Consider the following 17,628-nt stretch of genomic DNA (forward strand, 5'->3'; position numbering starts at 1 on the left):
TTTGTGCAACAGGAAGCACTTGGTGACTGCTAAGGAGGCCTTAAAATTCTGGCAAGGAATGCTGCCTGGAGATGTCCCATTGTGCTGAGGAGCCGGGTCCCCATGCCACAAACAACTGCTTTGTTGCAAATAGTGGCCAATGTAGTGGAGGACTTGTAAATGGCCGTGTGGCTGGGCAGTCACCCAGGCAATTGCCATGGGGGCTCTCTTTCTAGATACACAGGCAGAGTGCAGAGTGGTTTGCATGGTTTCTTGGAACCCAGCCCTGCCATTACTGAGCGAGGTGGTAATGGTGTTCAGGGCCTTGTTCCACCTAAATGTTAACACCTACGTACAACCTGGTGTTTTGCTGAGAGTGCCCAGCTGAGAGTGCCCAGCTGCTCCACTTGCAAACATGTAGGCTGAATTTCAGCAAAGGCAGATGGAAGTGTCAGCTAGAGCCAAAAATACTTCTCATCCACAAAAACATCCCCCTACAGCAAAACAAAACAAAGTGCTGTGTGTGTATAACATTGTTTGGGTGTCCAGAGTAAAGGACTATATGTAAGTAACAACACAATGTGTCCTCCTTTCCTTGCATACATTTGTTATTTTAAAAAAGCCTAATGGTTTACAAATATTTATCCTCCAGGACTTATGGAATCTGAATATAAGTCCAGTTAGAGTTTTAACATACCTTGATCTCAGTGAGTTTCCTTTCTAGAAATGTGTTTAATCTTCACAAGCTTTTTATGTGATGTTTTTCTGTTTGATTTTTTTTCTCTCATACTGTAGAGCAAATATTTGGAGTGTAACAGGCTGTGACTTTACAGATACCTACATGTTGTGAAAATTCACTTCAAGAAAAAGAGAATCCCAGGAGAGTGCAACATTGCCTACAAAACAAAACAAAACAAAACAAAAGTGAAAAGAAAAAAAAATCAAAACCAAAAGCAAGCACTGAAAACTGGTTAAATTACATAAAGGAATTCAGCAGCAACTCTTCTTCAGCATCCAATTGTTTGAAGCCTTTCACCCCACAGCATCAGGAAATACCATTGGACTAATTCTGCTATAGATTTTTCTTCCCAACCAGTAACCGCAGACATCAGCAACTTGTGCCTTCTGAAAAAGGACATCCTCTCAATCTGAGTAAGACTGTTGGTCAGTCTCCTATAGAAAAAACATATGAAGCAACCACGTAAACAGGATGTTTCATTTGCTAAAATCCCAAATGTAGGAAAATTATACAGATACACAAATATATAGATTTTATATAAATATATATATATAGTCCAACTCTTATCAATAATATGGAATATACTTTTAAGAGCTTTTAAAACTTTGTATTTTTGTACAAAATATTTGCTTTTTACAATTGTTCTCTTTTTTTAGTGACTTTTTTTTTTTACAAATATAGTGCACAGGGGCCAAAGAAAACAATAAAGATACTAATAATTCACTAAGGTTTGCTACCGGGCCTAGCTCAGCTATAGAGAAATATTTTTCCAGTTAGAACTATTTGTACTTTCCCAGATGATTTGTTATGGTTAAATAACTTTTAAAGCAAATTTTAGGTAGTGTTTTCCTTGTTCTACGCAATCTAGTCTGCGTGTGTAACAGTGAAGTTGACTAAGGACTAGACACTCATTGTAGCTCTGATCTCAGTTGTGTTCCATCAGGGTACTCTGCAAAGACCATGCTAATAAAAGTTCTTCCTTCCTTCCTTCCTTCTTCCGTGCCTTCCTGCCTGCCTTCCAACCTTCTTCCACTGGTGAGGAAATGCCACAGAACTTGAAATGTTTTCATTCCTTCTCCCTGTCTGTGAGGAATCCTTCCCTAATAGGTGCTACCCACGCTGCCCAGAGGAGGGATTTTAAGAAAGCAGAAACAAAAGCACTGCACTTGCAGAAATAACGTTTCTTTTCAAGATAGATTTCAAAATTTGGTAATAAAAACATGCTGTACTCAGAAAGTCTGATCAACTTGCATTTCTCCAAATTACTTTGTAAATTGATCTCTCTGTTTTCTTGGACCAGCACTTCTCTCCCAAACAAACTGGAAAATAAGCTACAAAACAGAAAGCAGTGTGGCTAAGTGAGATGATATCATCAACCAGACAGCTTCCTCCATAGTCCCTTGAGCCATTTTCTAGGCAACAGTGCTGCTTATCAGGAATTTAAACAATTAGCGACCTGTTGAAGCTCGTTAGCACAACCCCTGGTTTTGGTTCCCTGGTTTTTATGCTCTTCATATGGCCACATGGTGTATCACGAGGGAAGTTGTTTTGGCTTCTTCTGAAGAAGAGTTGTTTTTCCTTTGCCTCCTGACCAGCCATTTGCCTTGGCCGAATGTAGATAAGTTTGTTGAAATATTCCAGCTCTGCTGGAAGGAGACGTGGTTTTGTACTTCAGATTTTCAAATACTGCTCCTAAGAACATCCAATTAAAGACTGCTGCTTTCCTAAATCCCACACTCCCTCCGGTGTTCATTCTTTGTGGTGGTGGTGGGGGGAAGAGATACTTTAAGTATAACTTACTTAAAGAAAATACAGAAAATGTTGCGTTTGGGAACCTGTCCTGTGGCACGTAGTAGATGTGAGACGGGAACAAGGGAAATTGCACATACTTATTTGAAAGTGAAAGGTCTGTGTATTGAAGCGACACAGGCTGTGTGTCACCAGCTTGGAGGCTGTGCTTCTCTTGAGATACTCTGCATCTCCAAGACTTTCCTTTTGGCTTTTTCATCAGGATTTGAATACAACGTGGTCCTACTACACACCCTGTCTTGTTGCACCTAGGAGTTGTGTGTAGATGCATGCTGTAGTCTTTACATATATATTACACAATCTCTGTAGAGATGGTGTTAAGCTGCTATTTTTGGATAACGAGGTACAACACTATTATTCTGCAGAAACCGTGGTGATTGAAGCCTTGCAGAGCCAGACTGAGTTAGAGAAGCACTGCTATCTATCTGGCATGTTTTGATAAATTAAGCCCATTCTGAATGTCTATCCAGTTAAATGAAGCTCTTCATGATTTTTAGTGATGTGATGGTCCTGTATCAACACAAGAAGCTCGCAACAAACTTCTCTGTAAGCCCCAGATACACTCTTTGCTCACCCTAATATCATTTTTCTCTTCCTTTAGCAATAGGGGTGATTCTACATTTCAGGTTCAGATAATCCAAGACTCATTTAGTGCCCTCCATTCTCTCAACAGAGGTTTTCTGTGCAGTGATGATTAATAGCTACAGCTACATTTATGCCTGCGTAAGGTTACAGATACGGCTGTTCATCAGCAAGAGCTGCTTAGCGTATTGAAATCTAGCATAGCAGCTATGCTAAATCAAGCATGGAAATAGCCATTGAACTAGGACAGTTGAAAGATGTAACATTTTTATAAATGAAATACTTATTTCAAGGTGATTTTCAATGCTGGATTGTAATTCATGTTCTAATTAACCACCTTTAACTGGGAAGCAAAGTGTGCCTGGTCTAAACTCTCTGAAGCTGCCTGGAGATGGATGCTGCATTTGCATGCCTACTGTGTTCAGTCATCCTTAGAATCTGGCCTCAGTAGCCAGGCGGTCTGGGACAGACAGTCATTCCAACCCAGTATTCCTCCAAGAGGGAAATGGAGTTGTCAAATGGCCACAGAGAAGGAAATCACTGGGAGAACTGGGAGGGTTCTCAAAGACCTGTCACAGAAAGAAGGGACTGGCAAGGATGCAAGAAGGACACTAGAAAGGGCCAAGAAATTGTCAAGAAAGCCAGAGCTGCCACATGGGGTCTGGAAAACATCCCTGTTAAATCTGCTTTCTGTATGGTTTGAGTGACAGCACAGGTTGTGTGGAAAGTTCTAAGTGATAGGAAATTATTTCATCCCATCTAGAGTTTTGGCTTTCCTTCCTGTGCACAAGTAGTATAACTTGGCATACTGAGCTTACATTTCCATCACTCTTTTTTCTTGGTTTATATCAAATTGAAGGCAAGTTCCTATCCCCTGGCAAGCACTCAGGGACGGGAGAGGAAGGCAGAGAGGGTGCAAAGTCGTTGTGATTTACATCAGTGCATGGATTTCTTAAATCCACATCTGACTCATGTAATTAAGTTATTTTGAATCATCTTCAGCTGATTAGAGTTTATAAATCTCAAACTTTCATCCCCTGTGATGTCTATAAATAATACTTGCAGTCGTTCCAATAAAGGAAGCACTAAGCAGAGATGTAGTTGTTTACTTGTGCATGTTTGTGTAACCAAGAGACGTGTGGAGATCGATGTCAACAAACAGCAAGGAAAATTTGGAGACATTGAGAATAAAATTGATGAAAATTATTTTTATTAAAGCCTTTTCACTTACACCACGCTAGTTCCAAGCATGGCTGTGGCTATCTTACCCCTTAATTGCAGTTTTAGTTGATTGCTCCTGCAGTATGCTAAATGTTAGAGACTTGGTTTTAATGGTCAGAGCTGTGCAAGACAAAATAAAACTGAGGTCCCTCTTGCAGTTCCCTGTCTCGATGGAATACTGCAAAGCACCTCAGACAGGCCTCTACATGAATGAGGCTATAGAGCCATAGAACTACAGACCATAGAGCTACGGAATGGCTTGGATTGGAAGGAGCAGTTTGTGTGCTACCATGCAGGAGCAGCTCACCCCAAATGTGATGGTAAGGGACAAGCAGCAGGACACAGCTGTCTTCACCTGGCACTGCTTCCAGCCTGGGTCACTGAACAGCCCAGGTGGGAAGGGACCTCTAAAGATCACCAGATCCAGCCTTTGGTGAAGAATGGAGGTCTGGGTGAGATCATTTAGCTGCCTGTACAACTGCATCTTGAATGCCTGCAGTGATGGGGACTCCACCACATCCCTGGAGAGGTTGTTCCAGTGACTGGTGGTTCTCACTGCAAGAAAGTTCCTTCTTGTATCAAGAACAAACCTCTCCTGTTGCAACTCATCGTCTCCATGTAGCACCTTCGAAAAAGAGTCACGGTGCTCTTCATACTAAAAGTACATGATGGGGTCAGCCCTGAGCCTTCACAGAATCTGAGTTGTCCCGTGGCCTGAGATGAGGAGGTAGCTATACAATTTGCAGTGCATACTCATGTTCACTCAAAGTTAATTTGGATACCTATAGTCAGAAAAGCAATGTGCCTGATGGAAAATACCTTTGTTCTCCAGAAACCAGGCTTTCCCCAAGCCAGAGTTCATTCACCATTTCCACCTCACTTTTTCCATGCTGTTTAAAAAAAAACAAAAAAAAAACCCTTGGCAAAAGTATTTTTGAAAGCTTTCATGTGTTTCCTTTCTTAGGATAGAATACATTTGTTTTTTTCTTTCCATCTGGCCCCGAGTTGAAACAACAAAAAAAAAAACATTCTTTGATTTCTTTTTCAAAATAAACTCTGTGTAGTGCTCCAAAATTTGTGTACAGTTTTTTTTTTTCTTTTTTTTAATACCAGAACAATAAGAGCAAATCACCAGGTAAATAATGCTCTTCTTAGAGAATATTTTACATGTGGTTAGGATTTGCTTAGCCAAAGGGCTTCCCAGAGGCATGGAAGTATTGCCAGCCCCACTTTGCGACTGGGGGAAGAAGGAGATTTTCGAGTGTATGATTCATTTTGATGTCTCGGTTTGGGGTGTCTGTTTTCACATGATAGGGAGGTGATTTATAGAGGTGATTTCCTCCAATAATACTGACATTGGCATAGAGCACATTCATGCACCTCAGTTTGAGAGGAAGGGGTTCTTTTCAGTGCTAAATTAAAGAGAGAGACGTCTCCCCCACATCACCATGCATATGGTGTGGATTTGGAAAGCAAACCTCATTGTGATATGAGCATAACAGCATCAGCCCAACAATGTCTTGCAGGGATAAGAGCTAACAGATGACCTTGAATTACCAGGAGACCCCTTGATCATGGGAAAGCAGGTTAAAGGGCTGCTGAGACTTCTGCAACCCAGTATGAATAAGTCATCCAGAAAATGTGACAAGCTCTATTTTAAAACTAATTAGGGTTTTCTACCCCTTTAATATTTCTGGCTGCTCTTCAAAAACTTTATTAAGAACCTTCTTTTAATAGCCGGTGTGAAAACAATTATGTCCAGTTAAGACACATTTGTTCCTGTAGCAGTGCTCTCCCCTCAGCTTAAATCGCTTCTCTCAAGGGACCGCCATGCAATTGTAGTGGTCAGTCTGGAGCCATTCATCCTGCATGCAGTGAGGAGTGGCTGGGAACAAACATCCCTCTGACCAACTGAGGAGCCCCAGTGACACAGCCTGGCACTGGTTCCAGCCCCACAAGGGACTCTCTGAGAATACACCATGCCTCTCACTGAATGGTGGAAGCTTTCATGCTTTTAGTACTGCTAGAGAGCAACAAAATTGGAATACGGGATGGCTTTCTGCTGAACTGGAGTAGAGTAGAAGGTGCTTGGGGTTTTATGAGGCAGTGCCACATCAATCATAGAATCACCAAGGTGGAAGAAGACCTCTAAGATCATCCAGTCCAACTGTCCACTTATCACCAGTATTTCCCACTTAACCATGTCCCTCAGTACGAGATCTAAACGTTTCTTGAACACCTCCAGGGACAGTGACTCCAACACCTCCCTAGGCAGCCCATTCCAGCACTTGACAACTCTTGGAGAAGTCTCTTAACGTCCAACCTGAAACCATCCAACCTGGCCTTGAAGACCTCCAGGGATGGGGCATCCACAACCTCTCTGGGCAGCCTGTTCCAGCATGTCGCCACTCTCGTAGTAAAGAATTTAACTTGTGATTTCTCCTAGTTACATTTTCTGGTCTATCTGTCTTGCTGAGGCACAAATCCAAGGTTCAGACATCCACAAGCTTCCGGGCAGTGGGGATTGCTTCCAAACTCCCCACAGTTGCAGCCATGCTCTCGCCAGCCTTGCCAGAGATCCTGCTGGTGGAAGCTGCATGTCTGAAATGTGACTTTGGAAGATGTCTGTTTGGGAATCTCTCTCATTCAGAAGTCTGGGCATATTGCAAAGATGACATTTCCGTAATTCCAGCTCCATTATCCACATTCATATAAAACAGATGATGAATTATTTTTTTCTGAATGGTAGCAATGTATTTTCGTCCACTATTTTTCTAATGTCAGAATAAAAGTCTGGAGGTGGAAACTGGACAAAACATTGTTTGGCACCGCAGTAATCCTACTGTAGCAAGCAAATAACGTTCCTGGATTAATGCCTGTGAGAACAGCTTGAACTGACATTTCAGCAGCAGATAGCTTACTGCTATCTGCTCAAGGAAGCAAACTTAGTGCAGGTACAGCTGTATTGCTGGTCCATCTTCTGAGGCGCACGGGCAGCCCTGCAGTGTTCTAAGGCTAAAGAGAGAAGAGTTGAAGACAGAAAGGGACCAGAGGAGAAAGAGAAAGGGACAGACAGAAAAGAGAAGAGAAAAAGGTAGAGAATAACTGAGAAGTAAAATAAACTCTGATGTTCTCATCACGGTTTCTAGTAAGATCAACCACAGAGGAGCTCTCTTCTCAGAAACAATGTAAGAGGCCATTGTCATGATTCTCATAATTCCCATTCTTGGCTGGGAAAAGAATACACACTTGGATTGTGAGGGAAGCCTGCTGGAGCCTGAAGTCATGTTCAACTTTCCCAGCACAAACAAAAATTCCTGGTGGCTCCAAGTCTCCAGGGAACTGGGTTGGGGGTTTTGGTTTGGTGGTTGTTTTTTTTTCCCTACACATCCTTTCCCTCCTACACAAGTTTGGAAACACAGAATATTTTCTAGTCTTCCAGCTGTATTAGAAGCACAGAGCTAGACTTTGGAAGAAAGATTAAAGCAAGAATATGCAGCAGTCTCCAAGCAACAAAATAACGTGTGCACTGGGAAATAGGTCCACAATAGAATTTGGGCTCAGAACTCCTATTTTAGTATTAAATGCTCATCGGTACTTGCATTTGAGCAGGTGCACTTTATGAACAGTCAAACATGCATCTTTAATAATAGTAATAAACAGCAGTAAAAATGTACAGATGTTGAAAAAGAGGAATTACTGAAACAAAGAGAAAGTTGTTTGGTTTTGAAAAACAGATGATTGTTGAATTTGAAAATCAAGGACAGTTCAAGCAGAAATATCCAAGTGATGTTCATAGGTAGGAATTTTAAGGGTGGCATTTTTAAATGAGTGATCAGTCAGTGAGTGATCACCAGCTTTCCCCAATTTTTAATTTTAAGGGGCAGAATGTGGAGCCCTCAGGGGTCTCTCAATAGTCACCAGGTGGTGATTTTAAGCAAAAAGCTAATTTCAAAGGCTGATCGCACCTCTGCATCCCATTATTATCCAGCTTAGCTATATTAGGAGTGGAAAGGTGATCAAAAGTCCTGATGAGGACTTTTTACTAACTGAAACTGACTCTCTCTTTCTGTACGTTGTGCAATGTTAAATAAGGGAGAAAACATTTCAAACATAGTTTCACTCCAGTGTCACTGGGAGCACTTTATTTATTTAGCAGACATCACCACAAGGTGTCCTGGTCTGCGTCCATCTCCTGGCATTTTACATATGAGAGAAGTCTAAAAATAAAATAAAGCAAGAAATAACACAGGCAGAACAGCTGTTGTTCTATCCAGACAAAGATCTGTATGAAAGCCATTACTATGGAGCAGACTTTGCAATTGAAAATCCATTTGCATTTTCAAGTCTGATTCCAACTGTAAATCCTTGGTTATATTTACAACAGATTAAAAGACTCTGGCCCCACTACACTTCTCCCTGGCAAGAGGAAAACCACCTGCACAGTATCAGTCATTGCTTCAACTCTGTAGGTACACATTTTTCAGTGACAGGGTGGTATATTTTTTCATTTCCCATCTCTTCATTTTCACATGCAGTAAAATCATGTACACTGCATTTTCCTCAGCCCTGTGGTAGTTAGCACTTTGGCTAAGGAGACTGATGTGTGTTTTGATTTGCTCTTTTCCCTCAGTTTGAGGGACTACTGCGCTATTTCCTTTGTAATCACACGAGCCAAGTTAAAAACACTGAACAAACTTGTGGCTGAGAAACCACACAAAAAAGCCAGGAATACTGCTCACTTTTCAAGTACAGAGAGTGAAAAAGAGTGTACACCATGCAACAGGCTACATAAACCCTTCTGGAGCTGACCATGTCCCTCAGTGCCACATCTACACAGTTCTTGAACACTTCCAGTGACAGTGACTCCATCACCTCCCTGGGCATCCTATTCCAATCTCTCACCACTAATATCCAACCCAAACTTCCCCCAGTGCAACTTGAGGCCATTCCATCTCTTCCTATCACCGTTACCTGGGAGAAGAGGCCTATTCCCAAGATCAAGTTTCCTGAAGCCCAAGTAACCCTTATTTTGACAGTAAAGTTTGCAAAGTGCATAGCTCTTGCACCACAGCTGTTGGGAGGAGCTCCCCCAGCACAGCTGAGTTCACTAGACCTGTTTGCATGCCCATTGACCTTCATGAGCACAAGGTCAACTGTTTCCCAATGTATGTACAAAGCTCACCCCTGATTTTTGATTATAAGAAGAGGAATGAACCAATGAAGAACCAGAACTTATGGAACTCCCCCCCCCCCCAAACAAACCAAACCAAACAAACAAACAAAAAAACCACACAAAACTAGCAACAGGTTAATTCTCTGATCACTAACCAATATATGTGACAAATAGAACTTACAGAAAAAACATCATTTGTTGTTATCCGTTATCAGTTCCATCAGGGCCACGGAATGGAGCAGATGCATTGGTCTTGTTCAAAAGAAATTGCTGCCTGAGAAAACAGAGAGGAAGGGACTTATTCAGACACTTACCCACAGGTGCTTACTGGCTCCAGCTGCCAGTTCCAGCATGCACAATCTCATTCTGTGCCACATATGCCACTGAGGTGTGAACACTTCAGGTACATCAGGAAGGCCCAGACCTGTGGTAATGGGACTCCACACATTGCCTGGCAAACAATGCTAATGCCACAGAACACCACAGAGAGTCTTGGTGTGGTTTAGTTTGGTTCATATCATACTGAGAGCATTAGGGCACAAACAGTTTAACTTCTAGATCATGGGTGGTGTGCGGTTGAAAAAAAAAAAGATCAACTAAAGGATTTGCAAATTGTTTTCTGATACAGCAATCAATACTGCAGGCCAAATTCCATCATTTACATGCCAACCAAGCTTTGGAGAATAAACAAACAAGCAAACAAATAAATAAAGCCTTTCAGGCTAATGCTTCTCACCTTTCAGAAATCCAGGTTAAAATTTGCCTGTTATTTTAAAAATTGTATAGCTAGACAACAGAAAATTTACCCAGAAGATGTCCATTTCCTTACTTTACAGAATCCCTTTAAACACAGCCTCTAGAGTTCCTCTCTATGGGAATGAACTAGATCGAGCCTCATTCTGTAACGCTACTGTGGAAGCTTTCCATGTATAGCAATGTGCCACAGAAATAGTCCATTTCCATTCCCAATTTATCAGAATTTTTTACTAAATTAAACAGTAGCTTGTTACTACTTGAGCCTTGGCAGAGATACATGTCAATGAATACAATACCATCAATTTTCTGGATGAGAGCCTGATGTGATAAATCATTTAAACTTGTGTTTGGCTGTAAGTATATCTCTGGTCCTCTTGATCAATGTCTAAATGACTCTTCAGTCCAGTTTCACTTTCTATTTTCTTCAGGTGCTGATGATATTTGCCAGCCAAAGAAAGGCTTTGCAAGTATTCCCCCAAGAACATCCGCAAGTGGCCTTGAGAAAGCATCTGAAAGACAGGCTAGAAATAAAAACACCCAGAAAATTCCACTAGTTCACCAGATATTTGTCATCAATTGACTCAAAAGATCTTTTGCCTCGTTTACTGAATAGATAGTAGCTGACTAAAGAAATCAATTGCTTTTCCTTAAATAAGGCAACTAATGATAATGAATGAAGAGCCTAAGCAGGCAAAACAAAGTTTGAGCTATATTTAGTCAATTCAGGGTCTAACAGATAGCTGGGAATCTTCAGGTGAAAAGTTTGATAAGTTATTACTGTTTCCTTGGGCACCACAGAAAAGTCACTTGCATGTGAAATTTAATTAGATAAATTATATATAACAGGAAAATATGGGATTGATAGAAAGCTCGAGTCAGACTTTAGTTTTTGTCATGTGGATATTAGTTAGATACTACATTGTTAGTATGAGCATCACTGTTGCTGTGAACTACAGAGACACGTCGCTTTACTAGTCTTCCTTTAAAGAAAGGAGACAAATACATTTTTCACTTTTTTCAGTGGAATTGCTTACATTTGTTAGCTCTTTGCTCGTCTTTCTTTACATAACAATTTCCCCATTTTCTTCTACTATCTGCTGTGAAGTGAGAAAAAAGCAACAGGAACCCAAGGAGAAAATATGTCACAAAGTCATTTAAATTGGCAGTCAGAGTCACGAGCAAGCAAAGAAATTGAAACTACTGACACTAATTTTGTGTGTTTTCCCCCTTGCCTTCCCTTCCCCCACTTTGGACATTTTTACTTCCTCATCTCTCAGGAGCAAAGGGAGATCATTCAGGAGCTAGGAAATGCTTCCCTCCAGCTGCTTACTCAGCTCTGAGCTGCAGTGAAGCACAGAATTTTCCAGGAATGTTTCTTTGAAGCTACCTGCATAGTTCAAATGGTGCTTGAATGTGTGCCGGTTTGAGAGCTTCAGGCTCTTACCTAGATGTTTTCACTTCTCAGCTTCCTCAGCATGTTTCCAAGTTAAGCAAAAAACCTAGTAGACTTCATACCATTGACAGTGACCTAGCAAAACCTTGTTTCTGAATAGCTTCTAGGAATCTGTTGCTATGGCACAAGCTCAAACATCAGGTATAAAATCCAAAACTGTAGCTCAGTGGCTCAGAGCATAACCACTGTGGGTTGCACCACTGCAGTAATACTTGATCTTTTAGGCCTGTTACATCTTCTCACATCTAAACAGCTTGCCGTGGTTGAAGGTAAGAAAACAGTGTGAGAATGCAAACACTGTGGGCCTGTGAAAAAAAGTAAGTAGCTTTAGGTTTGCTACCATTTTCAGTGTTTAAGGACAGTGGGTTTCCATGAGCTTTCTCCAGTGCTCTGTGACGACTAAGGCTGCCTGGAAAAAAAGACTTTGCAAGCACTTTGAGATTACTGACAAAAATGCAAACGCTGTCCTGATTCTAAGTTTGTCCAGACACTCTTTGATTGAACAGGCAATACTCCCAAATGCTCTCCAGGCCTCAGTAGGTGAACTGGGCTTTAGTAGATGGTTAGACAGTTGCATTCAGGAAGTGCAAGTGACATTTCATGGAGAGGCATATTGATGTTGCAGGGATTTTTAAGTGATTGGATTCTCTAAAGCAATAAGAGTGACTAATTTCCTTTTCAATGAATCCACATATGCTCAGCTTTCATGTTTTGAAAGGCAGCCAAAGTGGCATTCCTTCAGGCTTTAAGTTGATATAAATAAAGCGTAAAAGAGAGCCCCAACAGCAAAGTTTATCAACCATACATCCCATATTAGAATTTACACATGGATGGATTTTTCACTTTGTCTTCAACTGGCTCTTAAAGAATGTCATCAGCTGCCATAAGCTGGTGGTTTCCAGCTATGAGGGTGAGATAAGACCTCCACACACAGACATTCTAGCATGACATTTGGACAGCAGCAGGCCGAGGTGATGTGCTGCTCCACAAAGTGCAAGGTACTTTACAAACTTCAGTTTCAGCACAGAGACTTTATGGTCTTTGCAATGCAAAAGACAAAAATATGGTAGAAAGGAACATTGTAATGAAGCGAGCCATTAGATGTAACACACACAGTTTGATCATTCCCCTTCTGGTCCTCCCTGTGGAGTTCTTTTGTTGTTTTTTTTTTAATCTTAATACAACTGTTTGCTATAGACCTTACCTATTTTAACAGATTTATCCAAATCTCATTACGGGTTTTCAGTATCATGGGGTTTTTTCCATTCATTCTTCTCTTCATTCTTCACATGTGAGCAGTACACAGTGATGGTGCAGAATTCAAGCAAGGATATCCCTTCTCAATGGTAGAGGGAAAGGATTGATTGTCTCACTCTGCTCTACACCGGTGTGGTCTCACCTCGAGTATTATGTGCAGCTTTGAGCACAGTATAAGGAGAGCATAAAACTATTAGAGAGCATCCAAGGAGGTGAAGAGGATGAAGGATGTGGAGGGAAAGGTGTAGGAGGAGCAGCTGAGGTCCTCAGGTTTGTTTGGCCTAGAGCAGAGGAGGCCGAGGCAGCTGAGGAGGCTTCATGGTGTCCTACAGCTCCTCAGGAGGGGAGTGGAAGTATAGCGCTGAGCTCTGTTCTCTGTGATAGCAACAGTGCCCAAGGGAACGGCATGGAGCTGTGTCATGGGAGGGGCAGCTGGGGGTTAGGAAAAGGGTCTGCACCAGAGGGCGGTGGGCACAGAACAGGCTGCCCAGGGCTGTGGGCACGGCCCCAAGTGCTGGAGTTCAAGGAGTGTTCGGACACTGTTCTCAGCCATAGGGTCTGGATATTTGGGTGGTCCTGTGTAGAGCCAGGAGTTGGACTTGATGATCCTTGTGGATCCCTTCCAATTTGAGGTATTCTGTTTCTATGATTCTTCTAGAATGTGTCCTTTGCTGAAGCACAGGAGAGAAGCAATAGCTTACAGAGAGCAACAGCTTCTTCTGATCTCAAGACTTTTCCAAGATAGTTTGTCTTGGTTTGGGGAGGTTTTGGATGAAGTCCTGGCCTAAAGCCTGAGAAAATCTTTTTGACAGTGTATTTCTGCAGTTTGAACTACAATAGGTGATTCCTTCTTTTTCACTTGCTTATGCATGTGAGAGGTTATTTAGACTGGACTGAACTCTGATTAAGGACCACTTCCTAATTAAACAGGCTCCCAATGGACACAGTTATTGGGCTACCAAAGGACAAACATTTGCAGTGCAGCATGGAGGATTTCTTCTATTTCTGCTTTGTAATAAGATCAGTTCTCACTGCTTTTAGCTTCTCTTCTATTCCTCCAAGGGTTTTTTTCCCCTCTCTTTACCTGGGCCAAGCTCTTCCTCCAGACCTTCAAGACTCTGCCTCCTTATGTCTTAACTCCTACTCTTTTCCTCAGTGACTGGGATTCTCACTTTCCTGTCTACTTCCATCTCCACCCAAAGCTCGTATTGCTGAGCTTTGTTCTCCCTCTACAAATTCATTCTCAAAGAAAAGTCCATTTGCAAAATCTTACAATCAGTGTTAGCTGCTTACCTCTCCCACATTTTGTTTTTAATGTTCATGTTTGAAGTAGACTTCAAGCTCTTTGGGGGCAGAGCTGTATTTTAACCAGATATTGGCAAGGAAGGTAAAAAAGAGAATGACGAGGAGTAAGAAAAGAGTTTTAGTAGTGCAGTCTGCAGGAACTGAATCTGCAAAATTCATATCATTTTTCAGCTGCATAATCAGAAAACAATGTGGTATTTCAAATTCATATCAGCAACAAATGCACAAGAAGTAACCTCAGGCACTTGTGGTATAGAAACATAGGTGAACAGTCCAGAGAATGCCTTCCAGCATTCTTTCATAACAACAGCTGAAATTACGAGGCACTTGCGATGAAAATTAAAGAGGTCCATATCAGAATATGCTAAAAATGGGAGGTATTTCACAAAGAGATCCTAGCTAAAACTGTCATGCTAATCCAAGTTTTCTGCTTAGCTCACAGTAGCTTTATTAGGATATAATCCAAAAGATAATACTGACTGAAGGAAGGAGCTGTTGATACCGTGATTACTGTGAATAGCAGCCAGATGTGTGACACTGTGCTTCTGAAAAAGGCCAGATTTCTGGAGTAACAGTGACACAGAGTTATAAAGCTTAGTAAATTACTTTGGCAACACAAACGACCTGTTCTCTGCATTGAGATATAATAAGAAATATACAGTAACCACTTTCACGAAGTGAGACTTGGGACACACAGACGATGATAAGTAAGCCAAATTCAAAGCATATTTCTAAAGATTGCAAATAATACTATTTGAAAACATTTCATGGACTTTTGTTTCTCCAAAACAGTAATATTTATGTAAAAGTATGTTTATAATTGTGACAATGACTATAATAAAATAATAAAGTTTTAGAAATGTGACCCCCACAAAAAATAATAATAATATTTTTTTCTTCTTTTTCCTACCCTACCATGCAGAGTCAATGACAAACAAGAGCCTTTCCGTTCTGGGTTTTTTTTGCAAGTATCTAGCTACAGTGAGTTGGCTGGTCATCACCCTCAGATAGAATAGCACAGTTTAATTGGATCAACGTCAGTGTAGATGATGGACTCCAGTTTGGGCAGAATCCACCCACAAGCATCTTTAGCGTGCTTCAAGAACACCTCTCCATGCTCCCAGCTTCTACTGACTCCCATTTTTATTCTACTGCAAGGTCAAAACCCTGGTCTTGATCATTAATAGGCTGGACTCATTTCCATTTGGGACCATATTCCACCTACATCCAGAGCAGCAGTATTCTAGGACAACTGTTCTATTAAGCCCCATGTCCCAGATGAAAGACAAGTGTAGAAGATCAGCCATTTTCAGTAAAACAGAAGTCTGTGTCTACCAGACTTCTAGATAAGTCCACATAAATTAAGCCTTTCTAGGTACACTAAACAAATTATTTGAACAATGCCATGAAAATGTATTGGTGAAGCGTTTCTGCTGCAATAAGCATGATAGAATGGGATCATATGGAATACATTCCCCAGCAATTTACCCGAGAAATTGAGTGGGAAAACACAAAGTATTAAATGCAGCAGAATATTATAGTAAGATTTAACAAATATAAAAAAGTTGTACATATGCTCTGGATAAAACTATTCCCTACTAATAAAAGGTAGAATTCACTGCTAAACTATTTTTTAAAATGTCCTGAGGGGCTCCTTTTTGTGTCAGTCTAGTTTCTCATTCATCAGTCCATGCACCTTTAGTTGTATCTCACAGTCTGTAACAAACTAAAGTGGCTGGACAGGATGCCACATAAAAATTAAGTACTATGTCTTGTGCAACACCCCATGACTGGTTCAGAAATGCTAAATAAGCTACTTAACCTAAGCTAATAAGGCAATTTACCCACCTTTCAGCCCAGTCCTTCTCTACTGAATATTGTGCACTACTGTCCAGGGAAGGAAAAACGTTGAATAGAAGAGCTCTTTGAGCACAAAGGAGGGCAACAAAGGAAGGAGAGCAAAGCACCAAACACTAGTGCCATCAGAGACAGAGGCTTCAGAGGATCTATTCTACAGGAATGTTAGCAGAAGTTAAAATGAAAACTCAGCTTGGTCTTGGGAAGGATTTTATCCATAAAGATAGCATCTGGTTTAGGTGAAGCTTTTTGTAATTCAAACTACACACCCTACTGACATAAGGTAATATGATCTCTGTTGCATCAATTGCCCTTAGTGCACAGCAGTGTTCCAATATACTGGTTTTGTTAATTGCTTTCATCCATCTGGACTTTCAGCTGGCTATAGCTTTTAATTCTGAGCTGAAAACTGATATAGTTTGCACTAGCTTTAAAGAAAGCAATATTAACTATTTTCTTCCCCTCTTACCTTCTTCCTTAGCGTATACTAGAAAACAGACTGATCAATGCTGTAGTTTTCTAACATTTTGTTAGTCAACATAGGACACTGACTTCCCTTCACAATTTCACTTGTTACCACACTCCACTGAGCTTCTGATCTCTAAAGCAGAGCAATTTTGTCCTGGAGAGAAGCCCAGAGAAAAAGGATTTGGGAGTGTTGGCTGATGAAAGATCTAACATGAGCCGGCAATGTGCACTTGCAGCCCAGAAGGCCAACTGTACCCTGGGTTTCATCAAGAGAAGTGTGATCAGCAGGTCAAGGGAGGTAATTCTACCCCTCTACTCTGCTCTCATGAGATCCCACATGGAGTACTGCATCCAGTTCTGAGGCCCCCAACATGAGAAGGACATCAAGATGTTGGAGTGGGTCCAGAGGAAGGCCACAAAGATAATTAGAGAGCTGGAGCATTTCCCCTAGGAGGACAGGCTGAGAGAGAGAGGGCTTTTCAGCCTAGAGAAGAGAAGGCTCTGGGAAGACCTTACAGTGGCCTTCCAGTAACTGAAGGGGACCTACAGGAAAGCTGGAGAGGAATTTTTGTAAGGGCATGTAGCAACTGGACAAGGATAAATGGTTTTAAACTGGAGGGGGTAGATTTAGAGTAGATGTTAGGAAGAAATTCTTTTCTGTGAGAGTGATGAGACACTGGAACAGGTTGCCCAGTGAGGTTGTGGATGCCCCCTCCCTGGAAGCATTCAAGGCCAAGCTGGATGGGGCTTTGAGCAATCTGGTCTACAGGGAAGTGCCTCTGTCTATAGCAAGAGGGTAGGAACTAGATGATCTTAAAGGTCCCTTCCAACCCAATCCCATATGATTCTATGACCCATGTGTAAATACCTGAAGATGGATTAAAGCCATCAGACTCCAGTTTGCACTGTGGCAAAGACAAGAGGCAAGCAGAAACATTATGTTGCTGGCTTTGCTGTGGGAGGAGTAGTTTCTGTCAAGGGCACACAGCAATTGCTGGGGTGCTAACACCTTCAATCACTACAACC

General features: G+C 41.4%; 1 protein-coding gene across 1 annotated transcript in view; it reads left to right on the forward strand.

Annotated features, from left to right (window-relative positions):
• COLEC12 (collectin subfamily member 12) overlaps positions 1–2,452 on the forward strand; it is a 93,766-nt gene extending 91,314 nt beyond the window's left edge. Inside the window, exon 10 of the mRNA NM_001039599.2 lies at positions 775–2,452. Coding sequence (NP_001034688.2) covers positions 775–794 — 20 coding nt within the window. The 3' untranslated portion in view covers positions 795–2,452. The remainder of the gene's footprint in view (positions 1–774) is intronic.
• Positions 2,453–17,628: the final 15,176 nt, after the last annotated feature.

This window comes from Gallus gallus, chromosome 2, assembly GCF_016699485.2.
Source record: "Gallus gallus isolate bGalGal1 chromosome 2, bGalGal1.mat.broiler.GRCg7b, whole genome shotgun sequence".
Lineage (NCBI taxonomy): Eukaryota > Metazoa > Chordata > Aves > Galliformes > Phasianidae > Gallus > Gallus gallus.